The sequence below is a fragment of the Taudactylus pleione genome, unplaced genomic scaffold, assembly GCF_031769625.1.
Source record: "Taudactylus pleione unplaced genomic scaffold, aTauple2 ptg000659l, whole genome shotgun sequence".
NCBI lineage: Eukaryota > Metazoa > Chordata > Amphibia > Anura > Myobatrachidae > Taudactylus > Taudactylus pleione.
Genome location: NW_028285061.1, coordinates 1,919,691 through 1,946,086, shown reverse-complemented (window position 1 = coordinate 1,946,086; position 26,396 = coordinate 1,919,691). Strand labels below are relative to the sequence as shown.

The 26,396-nt window shown below is 44.1% G+C and overlaps 1 protein-coding gene across 1 annotated transcript in view; it reads right to left on the bottom strand.

Moving 5' to 3' along the window:
• The window catches only part of MTPAP (mitochondrial poly(A) polymerase), a 33,168-nt gene extending 14,116 nt beyond the window's left edge, over positions 1–19,052 (bottom strand). The window contains exons 1-4 of the mRNA XM_088455536.1: positions 18,823–19,052; positions 14,456–14,634; positions 12,850–13,074; positions 10,845–11,069 (exon numbers count right to left, since the gene is read on the bottom strand). Of these exons, the coding sequence (XP_088311662.1) occupies positions 10,845–11,069; positions 12,850–13,074; positions 14,456–14,634; positions 18,823–18,928 (735 nt within the window). The 5' untranslated portion in view covers positions 18,929–19,052. The remainder of the gene's footprint in view (positions 1–10,844; positions 11,070–12,849; positions 13,075–14,455; positions 14,635–18,822) is intronic.
• Positions 19,053–26,396: the final 7,344 nt, after the last annotated feature.

Here is a 26,396-nt window from a genome sequence, read left to right as displayed (position 1 = left end):
TGTGTACTGTATATATACACACATATCAATATGATTCTTATCTACCCATGTGCACTCTACACATTGGCAAATGTTCTGTTCCATTAATTAAGATTAGGGACTTACATTTATATCTAGAATAAGAAGAAGACTTACACAGGCACACAGTGTATTTTAATATACACTTATACATTTAATGGCACTTTTTTCACTTTACTTTGTCACATATATTTTGTCATTTTAAATTCAAATTATATTAAATATGATTTAATAAAAGTTATGTTTTAAATTACAGTGTGCCATATACAGATCTTTCTTTCTCTCCTTTGTTACGCTTATCACACAGCCAGTTAGGTCTTGCTCTTTCTCAGTAATGAATTGCACTGTGTAAACTGCCAGCCAAATACAGATGCTCTACTGGTCCCTAAGATGCGACATGTGAACTGAACACACAATTGTAATGAAACGACACGGCTATAACCATGGAAATATTGTATCTGGATGATTTTCTTGTATTAGTGTCCTGTGTTGCCCAAACAAAGCACATCCTTAGGCTGTTGTAATTTACTGGTGAACTAGCTCTGCATTCCATTTGATCCCAAGATAAGTACTTTATAGACCACTAACTACATCCCATACATTACGATTATTATGCTGCCACTCATTAATATCACAACCTCCTCAAATTTTGTTTCCTTTTTTGACCAAATTGCCATGAAAAATAAACTTTAAAACAAATATTTTCAGTTATGGGAATCCTTATTTTGCTTTGAAATAGATTTAGTTTTCAAACCAACTAAGGCCCTCATTCAGAGCCACTCGCTAGCGGCAGTACGCTCGTTCCGAGCGATGTTCGCACATCTGCGCATGCGTACGGTTTTTAGTACGCATGCGCGAACCAGTCAGTGCGGGCGAAAATCGTTGGTACGCAATATAGCGAGGGCCTGCTATTTTGAGTGACAGAATGAGGCGTATGTGGGTGGTAACAGGGGAAGGTGCTTGAAAACGGGGAGTGGAGATCCGAACGCAGGCGTGCTTAAAGGTCAAAACGGGCGTTTTAAGGGAGTGCATAATTAATACAGCAGCGTCATTGACCACGTCACTTGGCTTTTTTTAACTCAGAACTGCTCGCAAAATAGCGGTTGAAAACACCAACCACAAGAATAGCGAGCAGTTCATACGCTGTACGATGTACTCGATTAATCTAATAAATAGCGGACATGACGTATGGTGCGTGCGGCCAGGGGGCGTTTTTATAAAAAAAACGAGCGTATGTTTTGCTCGCTCGTTCAGACTTAGAGGTGGGAACAGACTGCAATTTGCGAACGGATCATTTGAATAGCCACCCCTTGTTTTTGAACGAACGACCACAAATAGCGAACGGCTCTGAATCAGGCCCTAAGTTTTCTCTTCCACGTGATAAAGCACACTAGCATCAGAATACAGCAGTATTGATATTGGATAATGTAAATGAGAAAATAGATTAATTCTATCTATTCATAATTTGTTGAAACGGTCCATTTACAGTTTTGTTATAATAAAAGGTAAATACAGATGTGTCCTTCGTCGTTGTTGCTGCAGTCACCTTAAACAGCCCTTCCAGTCACGCCTAGTCCCGTGCAAGGTTACTCATGCTGACCATCTTTTCACCACAAAAGCATCTTATGCGCAATGTATGGCTAAAAAAAAAGAAAAAAACTGCACAAGCAAACTTTGCTTGTTAATATGATATGCGGCATGTGTATGTGTCTGTATACGAAATGCTACGTCACAGTGTCAGCAACAGTTTTCCATACCAAGTTTCGTTGTGATGATTTTACAGACTTGGCCACAGAACATACTACACATGGCCTAGTGTTCATGCCAAAGCCTAAAGGACGGCAGGAAGCCTGGCACCAGAGAGCTCGCCAGAAGCGTGGCCACTCAAAAAGGGGCATGTCCTTAAGACGCACCCCCTTTTCGTCACTGCACGGGGCATGCCCAGCACTTACGGAGATGCTGGGAAGCCCCAAAGCCCTCCCTGCAGAGTGAAGGGTGATTGTTTCACCGGGACACTGTGGCCCGCATGTGGTGGCAGCACACAGCCGGCTGTTTCAGCGGGGTGCTGCCATAAGAGCACAGCGCATTTTAGAATTTCAAAATAGGGCAGGGCGCAGGCCCTGCTAAAACAGCCTAGCGGGAACGCTATATGGCACATATTTTAATCGGCAAAGTCTGCACGTGCATCTTATTCGCATAAGATGCATTTGCTGCAAAAAGGACGCCCGGTGGCTCTCATGTGCCCTTTGTAACGCGACTCATTAAGCACGGAGGATCGACGAGGATTGACATGTCTGTACGTGGTGGAGCAACAGTTAGCAAAAGCCTGCTGTATAAAAGGATACCCTTTAATAAAACCTGCATTAACTAAGACTGTGACACACTGCCAACTGGAAGCAAGAGAGTTCTCCCTCCGCTTCTAAACACATCAAATTAGCACTAAGGTGGGCACCTACAACATGAATTCACATTCAAATCAAACTAAATACGTAGAAAGTAGACTAAACCTGTGTAGATGGTTCTCGTGAGACTGTGTATGGAAAAGGAAATTACCTTTTGTAATAACATTATCTGATTCTATTAAATGTCATGCAATAAAGTATTTTAAATGTCACAGCCAGGACACTAAGCTATGTTCACCACAAAAACCCAGGGCTAGGTGTGAGGCCTCAAAAATCTAGCACGTGGCACACCATTAATTAAGAAATCTACTGAAATAGCACTTATCCTCTTTTAATAACTTGAATTTATTGGCGTAGTGTTCATTCTAACACCCTGCACCTGTCACAACCTGTGCAGTTCCTCTTTCCTGATTGGGGTGTTGCTCTCTGTCCTGGTGCTTCTAGCACACTCAGCTGAAGTGTGTGCTAGAAGCACCAGAGCAGAAAGCAACAACCCATGCAGGAAAGAGGAACTACACGGGTTGTGACAGGTGCAGGGTGCTAGAAGAAACACTATTGGCGTATGCAAGCCTTTTAGTTCACTGCCCTGGGCATGACAAAAGTTGCTCTTTGGTAATACTTTCCATAAAAGCAGATAGTACAGTAAAGCCATGCTGTATGCCACTGTCTACGGATGATATAAATGTGTGACAGAAAAGCACAGAAGGATAGCAGAGAACACAGTGGATTATAGTTACCGATAATTGCGTTTCTTCTTCACTGCTACATGGCAGCCCTCACTATGGGTAGTCAGCCATTCCATTAGATGTAGACAGGACATTTTTTCACAGGTTCCACTAACTACAGCCTAGCTCCTCCTCTTCATTGTCTTTTTGAGTGCCTCTCCTTATACGGTTGTCTCAAAAAAACATAATATAGGCTTCCATGGGAGTATTTAGAAGAAACATTATCGGTGAGTAAAATCCGCTGATGTCCAGAACACCTGAGTTTCATTTAAAGCTGCAATGGTTAAGTGGATGGAAACCAGGATTTTGGTACTTAACGTTAAATCCTTTTCTCCGATTCCACAGGGGACACTGGAGGCTTCAAGATAGTGGGGTATAGACTGTGCTAAGTGGAGCTGGCACTTTAAATATTTTGAAGTGTGACTAGCTCTTCCCCCTCTATACCCCCCTACAAGCCCCAGTGTTAGGAATCTGTGCTTGAGGGGAGCTGAGAAAAAGACAAAAGATAAGAGGAGGAGGCGAAAGTACACAAAACATTTGAAAAGGTTGAAAAAACAGAAACACAACAATAGACAAACAGGTCTCTAACAGTCATAACAAAAAATGACAACAAATGTGCAGGAAGGAACAGTGCAGGGTGGGCGTCCAGTGGCCACTGTGGAATCGGACAAATGGATTTATCAGTAAGTACCAAAATCCTGTTTTCTCCTTCATCCACTAGGGAACACTGGAGGCTTCAAGACAGTGGGGACGTCCCAGCGCTCCCATCACGAGCGCCGAAAACCCTGCAAAACAGACCGGCCATACTGCGCTGCGGCAGCAGCAAACGTGTGGAATCTGTAGAAACGAACAAAGGTATGTCGGCCCGACCAAGTAGCCTCCCGGCAAAGAGATTCCATGGAAACCCCGCGAGCAGCCGCCCACAAGGCACCCACTGAGCGAGTGGAATGCGCTGTAACAGAAGGTGGAGGTTCCCTAGATGAGGCCATATACAGTACGCCTGTCTGATGGTCAGGCGAATCCAGCAAGCCAGCGACTGTTTGGAAGCTGGCCAACCAGGATGAATAGCATCATACAAAACAAATAGTGTCTGTTTTTTTACATATGGCTGCAGTCCTCTCCACATATATCCGAAGAGCCCTAACAACATTTAAGGTTTTGTATGATGTTGAATCCTGTGGAAGAACCGGTACCACAATAGGTTGGTTGATGTTGGAAGCCGAAACCACCTTAGGAAGAAAATCCATTTTCGTACGGAGTTCCGCTCTATACAAAGTATGGAGGACAACAGGATAGAGCTCCCAGTTCCAACACCCTGCTGGCTGATGCCAGTGCGAGAAGTAGTGTTACCTTCCACGAAAGGTATTTTAACTCCACAGACTCTAAAGGTTCAAGCAGGGAAGACTGTAAGAAGGAAAGGACTAGATCCAAGTCCCATGGAGCTGTAGGAGGAACAAAGGGTGGCTGTAACATAATCACACCTTGCAGAAAGGTCTGCACATCCGGTATCAAGGCCAATTTATTTTGGAAGAAAACCGTGAGAGCTGAAATTTGAACTTTTAGAGAACCCAAACACAGACCTGCTTTTAGAAGAAAAAAAAAAAGAAAAAAAAATCAGAAATCTGGCTAGGTTGAATTCTGTAGGCAGAGAGCCTCCACGTTCACACCATGAAACATAAGCCTTCCAGATACGGTGGTAATGTTTTGAAGTAACTACTTTTCGGGCTCTAAATATAGTAGTGATTACCGTGGATGGAATCCCTTTACATCTTAAGATGGCCCTTTCAACAGCCACGGCATCAAACGTAGTCGCTTTAAGTCTGGATAGACTAAAGGACCCTGAAGTAATAGATCTTCTCTCAGTGGCAGGGGCCACGGATTGTCGATCAGCAGAAGTTGAATGTTGGAATACAAAGCTCTGTGAGGCCAGTCCGGAGCTACCAATAGAGCCTTGGCCTTCTCCCTTTTGATGCGTTGTAGGATTCGAGGGAGAAGAGGGAATGGAGGGAACAGATAGACAAATTGGAACTGCCAGGGTGCTGACAGTGCGTCCACTGCCACCGCCTGCGGGTCTCTCGTCGAGAGCAGTAGAGAGGCAGTTGATTTTGTCTGGATGCCATGAGGTAGACCTGAAGACCCCACCGTTGGACCAGCTGGTGAAAAACATCAGGATGTTTTGCTCATTCCCATGGATGCACGTCCTGCCGGCTGAGGTAGTCTGCCTCCCAATTTTCGACGTGAAGATTGCTGAAATTGCTCTTGTGAACTTTTCTGCCCAGATTACAATCCGGCTCACTTCCTTCATAGCCACTTGGCTTCTGGTGCCGCGTTGTCTGTTCATGTATGCCACTGTCGTGGCGTTGTCCGACTGGACCCTGACTGCTCAGCCCCGCAACAGGTGATCTGCTGTCTGGATAGCGTAGAAGACTGCCCTTAATTCCAATAGGTTTAATCGGCAGACTTGCTTCCTGTGATGTCCAGCGGCCCTGGAAGTGATGTTCTTGAATCACAGCCCCCCAGCCTCTCTGTGGTGAGAAGAGTCCAATTCCACATTCCGAATCGCTTTCCCTCCATTAGGTGAACTGAGCTCAACCCGTTGGTGAAGGAAAAGATGGGATCCTGTTCATTGTGAGAGGAGATCTAGCTGAAAAGTCCTGGAGTGAAAAGAACCGTAAGGAATGGCCTCGAAGGCCACCACCATCTTCCCTAAGAGTCGGATGCAAACATGCACCGAAACCTGATGATGTTTATGGATCTTCCACACCATCTCCTGAAGGGAAGTTACCTTTTCCTGAGGGAGGAACACACGCTGAGACAATGTGTCCATGATCATTTCCAGAAACTGTAACCCCTGCGTCGGTTGCAGAGGAGACTTGGGGAAATTCAGGATCCATCCATGACGAATAAGAAGGTTGTGCGTCACTGTGATGTTCTGCAGTAATTGGTCCCTGGAATTGTAAGTGATAATAGTGATCCCCTGTATACAAATGAGACTCTTCATCACAGCCATGCCCTTTGTGAATACCCTAGGGACTGATAAGCCAAAGAGTAAGGCCTGAAACTGGAAATGTGAATTCCGAACTGAGAATCTCAGAAACGCCTGGTGAGGGGGCCAGATAGGGATGTGAAGGTAGGCGCCCTTGATATCTAGAGGTACCATGTATTCGCCTTCCTCCAATCCCGCAATCAACGACTGAAGGGACTCCATCTTGAAAATCCTTTAGGTATGGATTGAGATCCTTCAAGTTCAGGATAGGTCTAACCGAGCTGTCCAGCTTCGGGAACACGAGGAGACTAGAGTAAAAACCCTTTCCGGTTTGATGTCTGGGAACTCTGACCACCACTCTCGTGGATAGAAGCCGGTCTATTGCTTCTTGGAGAACGACACTCCTGTCGTTGGAAACTGGAAAACCTGTGGTAAAAAAAACGGAGGTGGAGGTTGAAACTGAAAGTCGAGCTTGTATCCACGAATGAGGAGATCCCGGACCCAAGCGTCCATACAAGTTTCCGTCCATGTTTCTCTGAAGTCCCTTTCTCACTCTGGGGTCCACAGGTGAGAGGGAAGCACGTCATGCAATGAGCTTGGTAATGGACTTAAGCACCTGTTGAGCAGAGGTGGTTGTTGCTGCAGCTCTACCCCGACCTCTTGTACCACAGGAAGGTTATGATCCTCCTCTGAAGCACCTACGTGAATGACCCGGGGCATGAAAGGACCGAAACGAGGGTTCAGAGTAAGATCTTCTAGGGGTAGGAGCCGCAGAAGGAAGATAAGTGGATTTCTTAGGCTACAGGAGGTAAATCCACTTATCTAGTTCCGCAACAAATACACTTCCTGTGAATGGAAGTGCTTCCACAGCTCTCTGATTCTGTGTCCGCTTGCCAACGTTTAAACCACAGTGCTCTTCGTGCTGAAATCGCCAGAGCTGAAGTTCTGGAGGCGATATTGCAAACATCTTTGGACGCTTCTCCAAGGTAAGCTGCAGTTTCACCAATGTGTTCTGCCAACGGAATAAGGTCTTCCACCGGCAGCTGGTCTCTCATTCCGTCAGCCAATTGTTTTGCCCAAAGCTCAATAGCTTTGTTAGTCCAGCAGCTTACAATCGCAGGACGCAGAGTCACCCCTGCAGCTGTGTAAATGGACTTGAGAGTGTTTTCCAATCTCCTGTCAGATGTGTCTTTCAAAGATGTGGCTCCAGGAACTGGAAGCGTAGTCTTCTTAGACAGCCGTGATACTGATGGATCTACTGTAGGGGGGAGTCTCACAAGATTTTCTGTTACCTGCCGGAAAAGGATAAAAAGATAGTAACCGCCAGGACATGTGAAATTTTTTATCCGAATGTTCCCAAGCGGATGTTGGAAGAGAATCTAGCTCTTTCGAGACCGGAAAAGCAATAGTCTGTCTTTGTTTCTTTAGAAAGAAAGACTGTTGAGCAGGACCTGAGTCCTCCTCTTGTATCTGCAATACTTGTCGGATTGCAGAAATTAAAGCCTCTATCCCCTCGGATACCGGCTCAGACTCCTTTTGGAGTTCTTAGGGGTGAATTTGGAGCATATTCATCCTCTTCTATTTCTAGTATATACTCTTCCTCTGAGTCATCCGATTGGAGGACTGAGGGTAATAGTCTCTTTTTTGAGATCTGAAGAGAGGATCCCGTAGTGGTATGGGAAAGAGTCATAGCTTTTGAAATCCCCTCCATGGATTTTGCAAAGGACCTCGCCTATGCTGGTTCTTCTAGAGCCGCTGATCTGGAAACCTCTTTTCGAGAAGCCTCCAGCTCAGCAGAGAGAGATGACATAATGGATGTAACCTGCACCATCCAAGGTGGTGGTTATGACATCCCTGCAGATTGTTGGGCAGAATTGCAATTGTCACACAATCGGGAGTTAGATGACTGTCCCTGTGTAAACTTATCTGCACACTTTTTGCAGGTAAATAGCTTTTGAGACACCTTAGATTTGCCAGTCAAGCTACATACAGACCCCACACAAACAACATGAAAGTGTAGTGAAAAAGGTCAAAAGAAGAGGAAACAGATAAGAGTCAGGAGAGAGCCACACTTGCCCTAACAGCGCTCCTAGCAGTGCCAGAAAACACCATGCATAGAAGGAAATAACCACTGATAAATAAGCAGTTACTGACCTGCCTTAAATGCCCTTCTGACCAGCCTAAAACCCCACTGTTTGACTTACAGTTCAGGTAGGCTATCAGTTTCCTGTAGCAGCGATGTTGTTGTGCAGCAGATGTTGTTCCTCCATATAACGGCCGCCAGCACACTTCTGAGAAGCGCTGGGGCCTCAGGGAGGAAGGGGCAGGACTCCAGAGCTAGGCTCTGCCCCGTCCGCTATCGCGCTCTTTCAAATGCATAAGGGCGCTGTGAAATGGAAGAGCCCACACAGCCTGTACCATCTGCTGAGTGACTCAGTTAATCTGAGTCACTGCTGCTATAATAAATAACCGCCTGCTGTTTAACCTGGCCACCTCGCTAATTGAGATAGGTAGGGCATACTCACGGACTGCTTGACTGCAGTTGTGACTAGCGGGGGACTCAGTGTGCGCTGCGTGCACGCCATGCAGTACACCCAGAGACAGTAGTCATGGACCCCAGGCGAACTGCAAGCAGTTGCGAGCGGGTCCCTGTCGGCAGTCTCCCACGGAGCAGACAGGCAGTGGCAGATGCTGCCCGTCTGTCCTCAGCTTCAGCGCTATGAGAAACACTTAAAACCCAAAAGGAGAACCTGGTATACACAACCAGCTCAACTCGGGCACAAGCTAAGACTGGGACTTGTAGGGGGGTATAGAGGGGGAGGAGCTAGTCACACTTCAAAAGATTTAAAGTAGGGGTGAGCGGGTTCGGTTTTACTCGGATCTTTTTATTGGCTATCGTCGAACACGTGTTTTGGATAGCGAATAAAATCAAGCCGAATTTGCGGTAAAGTGGCGATAAGAACCGAGTAAAACCGAACCCGCTCACCCCTAATTTAAAGTGCCATCTCCACTTAGCACCGTCTATACCCCACTGTCTTGAAGCCTCCAGTGTCCCCTAGTGGATGAAGGAGAAATCGCTCTTAAATCATTAAAATCTGGTATTGCAATGGCCTCAGTTTCCTGGGCTTTAAAATTATGAAGTTTATCTGTGCACACAGATTTAGAAGAGAGAATTTAAAAATAATAATTAGAGAGAAAGCTGTAGCTGCTGGTGTAGTTACAAGTAGAGTGTTATGACTGTGCTCTTGGTCAGCAGATGCATACTCCAAGAATTGGTTGGCGACATTACTCTATGAAAGATCATTGCTATTTGGAAGCAGACTTGAATCTATTATACAAAAAATTACAGGAGGTAGATTTCTTAAGGTGCGTACACACTGGGCGATAAAGTGGACGACTGAACGATAGTTATCGTTCACTATATCGTCCATTTTTTACACCAAAACGATGAACGATAACAATGATGTGCGTTCCCGCGGGTCGTTCCTCATTGTTGTTCATCGGGCAAACATGCAGGCCAACCTGACGATATCGTCAGGTTGCAGCATGTTGGGGAATGGGGGAGAGAGCCGGGTGCTGAACGATATAGTTAATGATATCGTTCAGCGGGTGACATTGAATGACATTGAGCACACCCTGCCAGGGACACACTAGACTATCGCTCAGGGAGCATATCGTCTAGTGTGTATGCTCCTTTAGACTACCAGAAGATAAGCGACCCAGATATACGGTGCCGACTTAAAAACAACAGTTTAGAGAGGTTAGACCATCGGGTTCTTGGTCACCTCCCCGACTAGGGCCCTTCTCCCCCGATCGCTCAATTTAGACAGTCGGCCAACTCTAGGAAGAGTCCTGTGGTTCCGAACTTCCATCATTTATGGATGATGGAGGCCACGGTGCTCATTGGGACCTTCAAAGCAGCAGATATTATTCTGTACCCTTCCCCAGATTTGTGCCTTGAGACAATCCTGTCTCGGAGATCTACAGACAATTCCTTGGACTTCATGCTTGGTGTGTGCTCTGATATGCAGTGTCAAGCGTGGGACCTTATATATACACACACAGGTGTCCAATCAACTGAATTTACCACAGGTGGACTCCAATTAAGCTGTAAGAACATCTCATGGATGATCAGTGGAAACAGGATGCACCTGAGCTAAATTTTGAGCTTCATGGCAAAGGCTGTGAATACTTATGTACATGTGATTTCTTAGTTGGTTTTTTTTTTTTTTTATTAAATTTGCAAAAATCTCAAACACCACTTTTTACATGTTGTCATTATGGGGTATTGTGTGTAGAATTTTGAAGGCAAAAAATTAATTTATTCCATTTTGGAATAAGGCTGTAACATAAGAAAATGTGGAGAAAGTGAAGCGTTGTGAATACTTTCCGGATGCACTGTAATTTGAGCCTTAAACTACACTGACACAAATGGAGAGCTGAAAGAGACAATTTATTATTATAATACACACACAAACATCTTTGGCAGCAATCACTAGTAACAGCAATAAGTACACCAGGCTTACAATCTCTATTTATAAGTTGTGTACAGTAGCAACCACTGTCACTGCAAACACTGCAACTGAGTTGGTATCCTTTTGAATTGTACGGTGCAGTGACAAGCTGGCTTAATCATCCTCTGTACATACATCACTTGCATTTTTCCATTTGTCGTTTTACACACCACAAGCCAGAGATCATGAGTCGCCTTACCTTCCCAGTTCTAGGGCTTTTTAAACTTTCCAAATCTAAAAAGAGGTCCAAGTCGCAGCCCATTTTTCCAAAGGAATTGACGCTTGAGCCATAAAGGGAGACAGTGGCTTCAGGGAAGTAAGCAGTGGCAATGTCACTTATTAATGTGCTGACCAAGTAGCGGAGTCTGATGCTTTCCTCTGTCAATTGGAGTTCTTCTAGGAGAATATGCGCTTGATCCGCTATCTGATTAACAAGACAATATTCAGGTAGACACTGTTACAGGCTGAACTTTCCAAAAGACATACAAACTTACATAATAGGAGATTGCAATCATCTTCTACTGTTCCTGCAGTTGGGACATTCTTTTGGGGAAGGGGAGGGGACAAAGCTCCAGCACCTGCTCGTAGATAGATGGGTGACCATAGCCCCCACCATTTGAGTAGTATAGCTTTTTCCTGCACCGTAATGAGGACCTTTTGTCATCATATATAAATGCAGTTACTTTCCATTGAGCTGAAAGGATGCAATTTGAAGAATAAAAAGGTTGCTCCTTCTACTGTGAGTAATGGATGGGTATACTTCGAGGTGCAATGATTGCAATTGCAATGATTTGAATGACATGATACAACCATACTAAAATTAAATGATGAAATAATTATTTCCAAAAGATCACCCTGTACCTTATGCAGAGTTGCCATTTCATGTATGCAGATTTTGTACATTATTCAGTCAGCCGCTAATAAGCACCTGCACCGCCCACATCAATCCATGAAAGTAATTCTCATCAGCACAGATTTACCCAGCCCTATAATGGGATCTGTCTGACGTTGGATGGATCTCTGCACACTCGTATTTCTGCTAACAATGCCATCATACAATCACAGAAGACTTATCCTACAGGCCCAGTAATACCCCCTCAGACACAAGTGAGGACTCAGCTGAGATGGCACATGCCCAATAAATGTTCTATGCTGCATATGCAGGCCCCAACACATGCGCATTCTGCTAACAATTGCAAGATACGCAAGCCAGTGGTATTACATGCAACTCTATCAGCCCAACAGTGTGAATAACAATTGTGTTGCTGAAAGTGTTTGGTTTATGTTTTTTTTTTTAAGGAAAATGCTCAAAATATACTGTAGATCAAACTAAAATTCCGCTGTGCGACTGAAAATCTCTTAGTGGCGAGAGAGATAGTTGATAACAAAAAAAAAAAAAAAAAAGCTCATTTGTTTGAGAATTTGATAATTATGGTCAATTGTAATTTCTCCCGTTTTACAAGACTCTAATGAGTGACGTTTTATTGTAACGTTTCAAATGTTGTAAATATTTAGGCCCTAATTTTTACCAATTGCACAATATCAGTTCTAAGTAAAAATGCTGAAATAGAAATGAATATATTATTCAGTAAAGTGAAGTGCACCAAGGTTAGTCTGGAAAGCACCATTTCTAATGTGTACAAACGGAGTTGGGTATGAAATCCCGGCTGTCAGGAGATACCGCTGGTCAGAATACCGGCTGCTGGCAAACAAACAGTCAGAATCCCGACACCCATAAAGAATGAAGGTAAGTGGAACCCTAACCCTCCCCGGTGCCTAACCCTAACCTCCCCCTCCCTGTACCCTAACACTCCCTCCCCGATGCCTAACCCTAACCTCCCCCTAACACCCCGATACTTACCTTCGGGATGCCGGCGGTCGTGATACTGGTGCCAGGATCTTGACCTGGCGTGATTTCAGCGTCTGTATTTAGACTGTCGGCATCCTGCACGCCGGGATGCCGACTACATCACGTACAAATGCAACGTTGGGAATAACTACATTGGTATGGGCATCATTTAGAACATATGGTGCTCAGGAAGTTAGGAGTACAATGAAAATAGTAAAATGAAACTTTCATGTGTATATTTGTGCATTTTAAATCACTCCAGCTAGTACGAGTATAGTTTAAAATGCCTTTTACAGACCAAATTAAACGTATAGTAGATTACAATAACAAATAGAGCATTAAATTCTGGACTTACATTTTCCACTGTGCATAACTTCTCTATCAAATCGCTCAGGGCGATGGAAGACTGCGGGCAAAACTTGACCAAGTGTGAATCCAAATCTTTAGTCTTTTGATAGATTTTGATAAATCTTGATTTAAATGGTACTACACATGCATCTTCATCAGTAGGGATTTTAGTGGCCGCTAGGAGTGAATCTATACTTTGTGAATCCTCAAACTCCACGACTGCATTAGTGCTCTAGAAGAGAAGACAAAGTTTTAGGAAAAAGAATACATACTACTGTAATGTGTATCATTTTATCTTCCACAAATAAGCAAAGTAACACAAATGTAACAAGGAACAGTACCATGTTTTAATAAAGAAAATACATATAGGAACATAATTGTTTAAACACTGATGATTTATTTAAAATAACAAATGCCCATTCTTTTTAATGTAAGGTTAGTCAGAATCAATATAATGTATGAATAAAAAAATGTAAATAAACAACTTTTGTCAAACACCAAATGGTATTCAAAACCTTAATTTACATATGAAACTGAAGCAGGAGAGTCTTAAATGATAGCACCTTAATGTATTTTGGACCTGATTTAGACTTGGGAATAGAGTAAAATAGAGCAAGTAATTGTGCACCTGGACAAACCATGTTGCAATGCAAGGGGTGAAAATACATACAATATTTTTGCATGCAGGGTAAATACTGGCTGGTTTTGCATGTAGCGCACAAATGCTTGACAGCTTTATTTTTACATTGCAATATATAGATGTCAGGTGGGGCATCTACAATGTATTGGCTTCCCGACTGTCAAATCCCGGCAGGGTACTGATGATATGTGTCAAAATCTCGACACCTGTCATTATACCTGCGCCAGGAGCCCAACACCCGGCATACCGATCGAAGATAAGCCGGGCGGCGGGGCTTGACTTAGGGTTAGGCACTGGGTTGAGGTGGTTACGGTGGGGGTGGTAGGGTTAGTTATACTTACCTAAATCCCCTGTCGGGATTTCCACTGCTGACGGATTCGGGACATCCGGCGGTCATTCATACCGATTCCTTGCTTTTTTTTGTCATGGTTGTTTCTTTTATTATTCTAAGCATAGATTGCATCGTCTATCCATTTAGGAGTCAGCAACGGCCATGACAAAAAAAGCAAGCCACATAAATTTTTATTATGTGTTTGGTGATGCACACTGACATGTGACAACATCATATATGATGATACAACATTACACTATACTGTGTAAAGGATCTGTATATTATACCAGCTTGCCCACCGCACAGTAAAAGCATATTCAAATACACTGACGTAACGGTGGGTATGGGCTTGTGTACAAGTCACATACATGCCTAGGAAGGGTCCTCTCATCCCATAGTTATTCCTTTACTTCAGGCCTGGCCAACCTGTGGCTCTCCAGTGATTGTGAAACTACAAGTCCCAGCATACCCTCCCACCGATTGGCTGGTAAAGCATGCTGGGACTTATAGTTTTACAACAGTTGTAGAGCCACAGGTTGGCCAGGCCTGCTTTACTTTATTTCTAAATGGACATTATTGTGTGACTTTATGGTATGAACGGTAGATGTAAATCTGCATTATACATGCTGTGACCATACTTACATTGCTGTTGAAAAAAAAGTGATTAGATACTTTTCCATGGTGTGACAAAAATCTCAAAAATTTACTTTCGCTAATTTTAGGTGGGCAACCTATCAAAACTGAATGCCTGGCCTGAATTTGTCGTTCTTTTTGGACATCTTCGAAATTTTTCCGTGTGGTTTGCTCTTGATCTGTGAATGCTGCAAAGAGACATGAAATCATTAACGCTCATATCAGACTGTTAAAATAGTTCATATCTGTAGTGTTTGATACAAATTATCAGTAATGAAGGTAGGATGAAATGAAGATATATGGGAACAAATTACTACACTCACGTGTTACATCATGATTTTTCATTTTATTGAAGAAATATATTTGACTTTAAAATGAATATTGCCTTAGAAGACATGCTAAATCCTTACATTATACAGAACCGTTGCTTGTCATGTTGGGAACGTGCCCAGCGCTCCCAGAGCTGCGTGGGATCGTCAGTCGCATCGCCTGATCTTACATACTGCACATAAGATCAGGCGATGAGACAGACGACCCCACGGGAGCGCACACTACACAATGTAGTGCATACACACTACACATTTTTAAGGAATCGGCCAAATCGTTAGATATTGTGTAGGGGCCATAAGCGACAGGGGCATGTTATATTGGGCTCATTAATGTATATTTTTGGTACATCATGGAAGCATACGGCCAAGCACTGTGGAATAATGCTGGCAAAAACATGGGGACAGTGATCTTTCATTTACATAAATGTCTGGGTGGATTTTTTTTCCATTTGTTCAAGTGCAGACATTTAATGAATAAAATAAGTTGTATGGGAAAACTTTAAGCAAGACTCGGGGCGGAATTCAATTCATTCCAGCCCCTATCGCGCCCGACGGAGCTATTCTATTCTTGCTCCTGTCGGGCGCGATCAGCTGCCAAGCGCTACATTTCAGCTCGCAGCCCCAGGGGGATGAGAGCTGAAATTTTTCGAAAAGTGACATGTTTGGGCGCCCAAACATCACTTTTCGCGATCGCGCCCAGCACTTAGGTCGGGTTTAGCTGCTTTACGCGGCTAAACCTGACCTCTATGGGCGCGATCAGCGAGAAGAATGGCAGCAATTGAATAGTGGCCCGCGATCTCCTGTCACTTTAGACGGGAGATCCGGACCGCGTAATCAATTGAATTCCGCCCACTGAGGTAAGAAACCATCACATTGGGATCATGTCTATGACCATCCTTGTTTTAAAAATATGTCTTGAATAGTAAACTAATTTATGAACCATAAAATATGAAAGTGTGCAATATATTTCTACACTAATTACACACTGGCACATAATTAAGAGAACTCCCCCAATTGGGTTCAGGGGAATACCCCAGTGAAAACACAGGAAAGAGCAGTGCTTTTTTGTGGTGGAACTCTGTATTTTTCATCTAATTTTGAATTTTTATAACTAGTTCCAGAAATGAATACAATAGTCGTATGCACACTTACTCAGCGTATGGAATACTCTGCATTGATAAATTATGGATCAACTTGTAACTTTCGGTAAGTACAGACATTTTTAGCGCAGGGAAAGAGTTAAGGTCCCCATACATCTGCGACGGATCATCGCGAGGTAGTGATGGGATCAGAAACGCAGATCATCCAGCTTGAAAACGCCTGCCATCGATATTGCGCGATCCGTCGCAGGATCTGTGAAATTCTACATGTTAAGTTTCACCGGTCTGCCAATCACGATCATTTTTTTATCGTGATCGGCATATCTGTGAAACCCAACATGCTGGATTTCAGAGATTCTGCTAGGCTGGGTTACAGGATCGCTACAAACCGTTGCAGATGTATGGGGGCCTTTAAATCTGCTCCCAATTTAAAACAAAACCATCCCTTCATTAGTTTCAGCTTTTCCAATAGTCTACTAAAATACTGCTTAAACAAAACTAATTTATTTATTAACGTACATAAGAAGTGAACAGGCATCAAGATTTTATTACGTGTTACTACTGTACATTTCAGTTTACTTTAGTAGTGCATATCATATAGCATTCACACATTTAGTGTATCTGGGAGGTGTAAAAGGCAATCCATTACATCTACAGGACAATACCTGATGTCCTCTACCTGCAAGGGACATGTGAAAAGTAACAAACCTTTGAAAGAGAAAGCAGGGAAGTTGCCCGATTCTGTCATTTATCTAGCACAGCCTTAAAATGCTATGGGCAAATTCTCCTTTATCAAAAGGTTTGATACATCTCCTCCCCCCCTAAGGCTGGGTACACACGTAAAGATTTTCTGTCCAACCATCCAACTAGTTGAATGGTTGGAATGAAAATCTGGTAACGTATGGGAGTAAATGATGATCAGCAATTTGCTCCTAAATGCCAGAAGACAGATGAAAATGGTCGTCAGACAAGTTTGTTAAATGTTTGATCTAAACAATTTGTTCAAACAACAGTTTCTGTCCATTTTTCGTGGGTTTGGGAGCAAATTGCTGATTGTCATTTGCTTTCATTCCTTACCAGATTTTCATTCCAACCAATCAACTAGTTGGATGGTTGGACAGAAAATCTTTACGTGTGTATGCACCTTACGTCCTTTTGCTTTGAGAAAAAAGTTTTAAGAAACATGCAAACCAGGGAATACCTCCCTAAAAGCTCCTACTGTACCCTTTATTCACATTTATCTCATGCGCCTAAACAACCATTTGGAGGGGAATTCACCTGTCAGCGATGTGCGCCCGACGGAGCAATTTTATTATTGCCTCATTTGGGTGCGATAACCGCCAGCGCTAGGATTTCTGCTCACAGCCTCCTGAGGTGGAGGGCAGAAATGTGCAAAAAGTCTGTGGTTTGGAACCCTAACCAGGACTTTAGACAGATTTAGCAGTTTTACTCAGCTAAACCCAGTCTAACTGGGTGCAGCAAGCGTGATAATGGCCCCAAAAAACAATTGAATTGCTACATTGGCTGCCCAATAATTAGTGCATTTAGATCATGACTCCTACACACAAAACATAAACAAAGGGGGTTTGTATGTTTAAAATGGCATCTGATAGAACTATTTAGTGGGAAACTGCTCAAATGAACTTCTCTTATTCCGTACTGTACACTGGATGAAGTTTTCAGCCATTAAAGAAAAATACATAGTACTGTACATCTCTTTTTTGTATGTTAGGTACAGGTCTCTGTATCAATTGTGTTTATGTATTGCATGTACCAGGTCTCTTGTTCTGTATACTGGATTTATTACTAAAGGTGATTATTATTAAAAACTCTAACAACATGTTGTTTTTAGAGACCTATATCAGTTTAAACTTGCACCATACCATGGATTATTCTGTGTTGGTTTTTACATATGGTTTCTCAATTACAAAAAAACATTAGTAAGTAGCAGGTTACAAGTTATTGTGGGCCAGATTCACTATGGATCGCTATTGGAATTGCAGCTGCAATTACGCACGAAGTACTGCTGCGATAATATGCTAATGAATGTTACCGCAATGCCGTCGCACAGCCAGCATAGAGACTACTGCTATCTCACATCCATAATACCTTGCAGTCCTGCGTATACATCTGGAACACCGAGTTACATCGCCCCCTCACGCACAATTACAACAGGTCGGACCTTACTCAGAAATCGCTAACCTCGTCACACGCAGTGAGTACTTAAGCTGCTTAAGCTGTCAGTGGTTAATTTATGCACGGCCAAGCAACGGCGTTCAAACGGACAGGCAGGTCTGCATTTCTCTGACCACTCCCCGTCACCACCCCCTAAAGCTGACAACCACTCTACGATGGTTTACCGAGCTCTGCATGATCGCAGTCGCACACTGCTATACATGCACAGTACGCAACAATCGGCCAACTGCGTACGCTGATGCAGTTGCAATCCATAATGAATCAGGCCCTGTGACACTTATTCTCAGCTACATGCAACCTAGCTCACCTTTAGGGCTAGACTTCTAATCTCAAGTGTGTGTGTGTGTGTGTGTGTGTGTATAATATATATATATATATATATATATATATATATACACATATATATACACACACACACATACTCATTGAAAGTCCCTTCCTGGACACACACTGCCATAAAACAGGGTTAGACAGTGATATATTTACCACCAGCGTGTGAGCCTATTCTGTCCATTGTATCACAGACCTATCACATGCAATGAGTGACTTATTCCCTGTGGGGCTACAAGTCCCAGCTAGTGCACGCCTAGCAGTGCAGATCACAGTACAGGTAGTGGGTGACAGTGAGGCACAGAGACAGGAGTCACACGTGGGTCACAGCACAGCAGCCAGTGACCTCCAAACTGCCAGCAGCAGCAGGCGCTCCGGCCACGGCCCACAGCACAGGCCCACAGGCGGCCTGAGCCCTCACCTGCCACCTCCGCCGCCAGCGCACGCTGCCGCCTCCCCGCCGCTGAGGTACTGAGAGCCCGGCCCGTACACCTGAGCGCAGGGCTCAGCCTGATGCAGCTCTCCATGACACTGCCTGGGACGGAGCTCCGCGCATGCGTGCGGCTGCTGCTTAGCTACAGGGGCCTGAATGGGACAAAATACATCAGCAAAAGTTTCTCAACCGTTGTCTACTCCCTCTTTCTGACAAGTAATTGTAATGAGGCAAAGTCACTCTGCTTGTTATACTTCTTCTCTTCCTCTGGGTCTAGTCACTGGACTGAATATGTAAATAAGAAGAATGCTGACATGAAGCTGCCGCAGTGTCACGGTGACGTACATAGCTGTGTAAACATCTCTCTCTCTCTCTATTAGTGCCTGGGATGCTTGTGTTGGTGCTGGCACCCGCTCATCTTATCTAATTGCTTAGAAATATGTCCCTTTACCAAAAACATTATAGCTTTATAGATCTATAATGATTCCACAATGTAGTTTTGTAGTTAGGATTTTTCAGTTTTTGGTGGAATAATGTGTCTTCCAGTGTTGATTAAATAAATATACAATCAAAAAATGAAAAAAACTCCCATAATTTGGTGTTTAGCTTGTTTTTATTGTGAGCATGCCAGTAAAGAGAGGAAAGGGTTCACCACTTGCCGATTCCGTGAAATTGCATTCCTGAAAACTTTTGGAAGGGGACATTCGGAACATCGTGCCTCGGGACATGGCCCCCGTTGCTTGTCATGTTGGGAACGTGCCTAGCACTCTCTGTGCTACAGGGCTGCCCCTGGCCTCTCTCGGACTTGTGTGGATGCCATCCCAAACCCCCCCCCCCCTACCCCTGCGGTCCACAGATGGGACAGCGGTATAGTGACTGAAAAGCGGGACTGTGCCACCAAAATTGGGATAGTTGTCAAATCTGATATAGTCGTGATTTGCCTGAAGAGCCTAGCAGTCTCCCTGAGGTCAGTAAAACAACTTCACATCTCTGCAAAACTTAAATAATTGGTTCAAGGTAAATCCTCCTATCACATTTGCTCCTTACCCCCACTGTCTAGCTGTGATATAACTTAGAAAATAAAGGAACAATAAAGCTGTCTATGTAACTGTTTTTGGGCTCATTTACAGTTGGACGTATTTATGTCACACAGTACAAGTCCTCTTCAGTGCGTATTGGTGTTGCTTTCGCAATTTCCCTGAAATACTGTTTAAAAAGTAGGCAAGTATGGTTAAAGGAAAAAGATGAGAGGTGCCAAGGAGGAGACAAGACTGTGCCAGGGGGTAAGGTTCCATTAGGGACAACAGGATGCAGGGGAACATAGGGTCTGATTCATTACGGATCGCTATTGCGATCGCGGCTTCAATTACGCTCGAAAATATGCTAATGAATGCAATCGCAAAGCCGTCGCACAGCCAGCATAGAGACGCCCACTACCACCCACAACCGCTAACGCACATCCGTAATACCTTGCATACGTATACATCGGGACCATCGAGTAACATCGGCCCATCACACACAATTACAGCAGGTCTGACCTTACTCAGAAATTGCTAACCTCATCGCATGCAGTGAGTACTCAAGCTGCATATGCTGTCGCAGTGGCTAATTTATGCACACCCATGCAACGGCGTTCAAACGGACAGGCACGCCTGTGTTTCTCCAACCACTCCTCCATCACCACCAAAAGCTGACATACTGTCCCTTGGTCTGCGCTGGCTTTGTAACTGCATAGGTGTTCGCAGTGTGATCGCAATGCTAACACGCACGCGCACTGCGGTGCATACACATGCGCAGTTCGTACAATTGGCCGATCTGCGTACGCTGCTGCAGTTTAAATCCGTGGTGAATCAGGCCCATAATCAATCCCAAGGGAGAGGGTGTCAGCAGGAGAGAATGCTTAGCGAGAGGGACAGTTTCCAGGGGAGAGTACGACCAAGGAACCTCTATCTACATTTGTAATTTTCTTCTTTCCATTTTCTCTGTAATTTTCTCCTTTATTTCCTCCATCAGGCTTCTTCTTCTCACGCTCCTTGCGACAGCATTCATTCAGCTCTTAAAGTTCTTCATGCTGCTTCTAGTGCCCAACAAATACTTCTGTGCCAGGCGTGCAAAGCAGCGTACTGATTTGCTGGTGAGCCAATTTGTTGAATAATTTTGAAAACCACATTGGAGAAATTTGAACATCAATTTCCATAACTTCTGAATGTCACCACACCCCCAAATTAATGTCATTGCCAAGTAGTGGTGTCAATAGGGGGGTGTAGTCCGCACCCGGTGACACCATCCAAGGGGGCGAGATCAAAATAGCAGAGCTGTTGTGCTATTTTGGTGTCACCCCGTAGGATGGTGTCACCAGGCAGCGGTGATACGCGTGTCATCCACACGGTACGTGGAGAGCCTCCCCCAGCGTGATGACATTGGGTGTGTGATGCAAAGTCAAGCCCCCATAAAACATCATACAACTAAGGGTTTGGATTCGCGGGCATGAGGCCACATCCCAGTTTGCGAGCGTGTCTGCCTTCGTCATGCAAGGGGTACACAGACGTGGGTGTTAAGGTGAGTAGGTGCACTCGGTGACCACAACACCAGTGATGCCACTGCTGCCACTGCAACATAGTAATGCTATCTGTGTTTCAAATTAAATTAATAGGTGAATACATATTTTCTGGAGAGCATTAGAAATACTGTAGAAACTTTTGGATGTAACCAATTAAAACAATGTGCAGGTTACTGATTAATTTGCCAGTAGCACCTGGCAGCAGTAGTATTTAAGCAGCATCAGAGAATCACATTCCAATAACATAACAGTCAAGTTTTGGTAACAATCGCATAGCTTAAACAATGGATAGGTCAAAAATACAGCTTGTAAGTGATTACTAAGGGATGTAGTCAGAATGCCGGTGGAAGGAATCCCGGCCGCTGATATCCCGACAGCGGAATCCCAAACAGGACGAGGATCCCAACGCCAGCATCCCGAAGAGGATGAAGATACCGACATCGGCATCCCGACCGCCCATAAGTATCCAGGTTATTTTTAGTGTTAGCCCAGGGATGAGGTTAGGGTTAGGCACCACCTGGGGGAGGTTAGGGTTAGGCACCACCAAGGGAGGGGTAAGGGGGGTGAGGGGGAGGGTTAGGGTGCTTACCAGCCATAGTAGGGATCTTCAAGTCGGGAGTCCGGTGTCAGTATTTGAACCAGTGGCTATTCAGCTGGGATATCATACCCATCCCGATAAATAAAGCCGCTTTGTTTCTACATTGGCAAAAACTTTTAAAACAAAAGCTCAATTTCTATTGTGTTTTATACAGTTGCTTCATGGTTTTGAAAAGGATTGAGAGACATTATATATTGTTGTGAAACTATTGCTATTAAAGTTTGTGCAACATGGAAATAAAGGAGCAAAGTATTCCGAGTTACTTACTGTAGGTGCCATCATTTTATGTACTAGGGAAAGCCTTTAAAAATCTGATATGTAACTTTCATTTTATTCAGTTGCTGATAATACTCACTGCACATGTGCCTAACATTTCTAAGTATTCTGAGTAGGTTTGAGGGTGTTATCTAATAAGATCTTTACTATGCATCCTACGGACACTTGCCTACTTTTGAAAACTAATTTCAGGGAGATTGTAGATGGCAGTAGAGGGGCGTCGTCATCTCCGCCCAAAGGGCATGTCTCGCTCCACCTATGGGCGTATATATTGCCACTCGGGTGTGTTCTGGACCAAATTAAATTATTTATGGCCAATGTTTTAGGCAAAACCAGTACTGGTAGCTGCCAGTCATAAAATATGCTGACAAACAAGAGCTCAGCCCTGTCCACCACCACATAACTGTACCTAAGAATGATATATAGGCACAAATTACTTAATTTAATCTTTTTTGTAAAATTTCTCAACAAGAACCTTTTGGCCAAGGGCTGCCGTTAAAAAAGTGCTGATACTCTAGGGTGCCGTGATTCAAGCAAGTCTGGGAACCACTGACTTAATGTAAACACTTGGCAAGTAACACTGTAAGTCACCCATGGCCTAACCCCAGTACTTACTATAGGGATTCCGGCACCAGCATTCTAAGCGATATACACACACGTTCATATAAATAGATCCCCCCACCCCACATTCACATTAATAGAACTGGCTCTCAAAGCTGCATTACACAAACTAGTACTCAAACTTGTATACCAGCTATCAAAGCCGCAGTACACTAATTAGTACACAAACTAGTGTACCAACCCTTATGGATGCAGTACACTAATTAGTACACAAACTAGTAATCAAACTTGTGTACTGGCTATCAAAGCAGTATCAATTGTTTACTTTCTTCCTGCTACCGACTCCAAGCCACACTATCGGCTCTCAAAGCCACATCAATTGTGAACTCTTCCGCTACCGGCTCCAAGCCGCGCCATCGGCTCTCAAAGCCGCATCAATTGTTAACTCTCTTCTGCTAACAGCTCCAAGCCGCACCATCAGCTTACTAAGCCACATCAATTGTGTACTTTCTTCTGTTACCGGCTCCAAGCCACACCATCAGCTCTCAAAGCCGCATTAATTGTGTACTTTCTTCTGTAACCGGCTCCAAGCCGTACCATCGGCTCTCAAAGCTGCATCAATTGTGTCCTTTCTTCTGTAACCGGCTCCAAGCAGCACCATCGGCTCTCAAAGCCGCATCAATTGTAACTCTCTTCTGCAACAGGCTCCAAGCTGCACCATCGGCTCTCAAGGCCGCATCAATTGTGTACTTTCTTCTGCTTCCTGCTCCAAGCAGCACCATTGGCTTCAAAGCCACACCATCAGTTCACTAAGTCGTACCATCGACTCCCAAGTCTACCTGAACAACGAGCGGTTGTTATTGGCGGAAGACCTCGCTAGCCTGGATTCTAGGGTGTTCACACTGAGTAGGTTTTGGGATTCATAACAATGTCATGGCAAGAGCTACTCTAAATGTATTGCTATATTTTCTCTGTTTCTACCATCAGTAATGATGTCCTTTGAATGTCAGTCAATTGTCATAGACATAGTCATGCCAAATGTACTTATGCAAGTATAGAATTGGTGCAAAAGACAAGAATACAATGACACTGTATCACATATACATACCTCCAATTTAGGATTTAAGTTATTCAGTCCTGTAGCTGGGCTTTATTTTCCATTCTCCTTACCTCACCTATCCACAAGACACAGGATTATTTAAGATATTTCTTACGTAGACCCACAGGCTTATGTCTAAGGAACTTCCAGAGTGGAGTATTTGTAGATCTGGTTAAACATATGAGAGCAGTACACACTAGTTTAACTCCACCATAATCCCAACACTGACTATAATATTCAGCCTGTACCACATTGCTGACATATATAATATTCAGCACTACACATTTCACCTGCACACTCATTTGTTCCATCCCACTAAAGGTGCGTACACACGTAGCAATATAAATGAACGATTTGAACGATAACGATACCGTTCAAATCGATCATTTTTTGGTCCCTACCAAGTCACCTACGGCCAGCGATGCGCGGCCACGTATGGATGATAGCGATATCGTCCATCGGCCGTGCATGCAGGCCAACCTGCTCGATATCGAGGTGGTTACTATAGGGACCTGCGATCGTTGATCGCGGGTCGCTATAGTTGTTGGTGAGTTTGTGGTGTGCTGGATGATCAATATCGATCATCCAGCACACCGGGGAGGGTGCAGGATGATCAGCCAGCGATATTGTATCGCTGGCTGATCGCTACGTGTGTACGCACCATAATTTATCTATTAAAGTAACCTGTGCTACATGTAAAATGTCCTTAAATGTTTGGCATATGCTGTTACCTCCTAATTCAATATCTCCCTATTATTATCATTAGATTTTATTTTTAAGATGCCACATAGTTTCTGCAGCACCCTACAGGGAATATACAAGCAATAAGCTCCTAGGAGCAGGGTCCGCCTCCCTACTGTCTCATGGCCCTCTTCTCTAGCACTTCAATGACAGCCATCAGCTTCCCAGCTGTATTGTGTACTGAGAATTGTGGTGCTAATTGTTACTTGTGCTCGGTTTATGTTTTGGCTACTGTATTGTAATGTAATGTTCTGTGTACCCTGTACTGTACTACTACTGACATATGTATGGCGCTGCGGACCACTTGTGGTGCCTTATAAATAAAATGTAATAATAATAACAACAACAGGGAAACGGACTAATCTATATTACAGTAAATGTAAGTTGTCATATCTTAGGAACAACACAGAGGGTTGCATAACTCATTGTATCTTGGCAGGCATGTGAAGGTGAGTCACGGGGAGGAGATGTCAGTTTAGCACTCAATTAAACTGTATCAGTGAAGGGCGAGCACTCCGGAGCTTGGTAAATCAGACTGTGTAGCAACCCCCTTAGAAACCTATAGGGGCTGGATTTGCGGTCGAAAATGGAGGGACTGCGGCAGATATCAGAGATATCTGCTGCGATCCTTCCATGGTACATCTGGGGTGTCATGACCATGTCTAGTTTTCACCTTTTGCCTGTTGACTTACCACTGCCAGATGTCTCCATGGATCTGTGTGTGTAATTTGCCTGGAGGATCTGTTATGATCATGCTGCTGCAGCACTTCTCTATGCATTCCTTCCACAGTGATTATGTCACCTGGGTCCTTTCCTGTCTGTGAACACTGCTAGCCCTGATTGGAATCACAGGTGTAGTTCTATCTCAGTGCTGCAGAGATGAGTACTCCTGCTGCATGTTGTGCCTTCCACCACTCAGAATGCTACTTCCAGACCACCTGTCCATATCCACCAATTGCAGCCAGACCCAGGGTATATATATCCTCCCCTGATAGCATTCTGGGCCTGAATATCTCGTTACTTCCGTGGTGTATGGTTCGTGCTGTTCTGTGTTCTAGTGTATCCCTGACTCCTGCTGACAGCAACCCCTGGTGCAATCCAGAAAACCTGCTACAGCAACCCCTGGTGCAATCCAGAAAACCTGCTACAGCAACCCCTGGTGCATGCAAGAAAACCTGCTACAGCAACCCCTGGTGCGTCCAGAAAACCTGCTATAGCAACCCCCGGTGTATCCAGAAAACCTGCTACAGCAATACCTGTCAATCCAGACGTCCTGCTAGCATCAACTAATAGTGAGTTCCTGTGCTCCTGACCTTAGTCCTGTGCTCTCCTAGCCCTACTCCTGGTTGGTCCCTGGCACCCTTGCAAACCTGCATCGTGCGTCCTGCTGTGGATCAACTCCTACTCCTTCTACCTACCCACTCCTTCCCTGAACCTAAAATCCCAAACCTACGAATTCCTTCCTGAACCTGTTATTTCCAATTACCCTATCCAGCCTGCACCTGAGTTCCAGCCTTTGTCACACCATTTCCGGATTACTCTGTTTAGCCCTCGTCTCAGCATTACCTGATTTCCCTTCAGCCAGTGTCACATTATTCCAGTCCAGAGTCAAGTTCCAAGTTCTTCAGTTCAATCCATGTTATTCCATTCCAGAGTCAAGTTCCAAGTTCATCAATTCAATCCACGTTATTCCAGTCCAGAGTCAAGTTCCAAGTTCACCAGTTCAA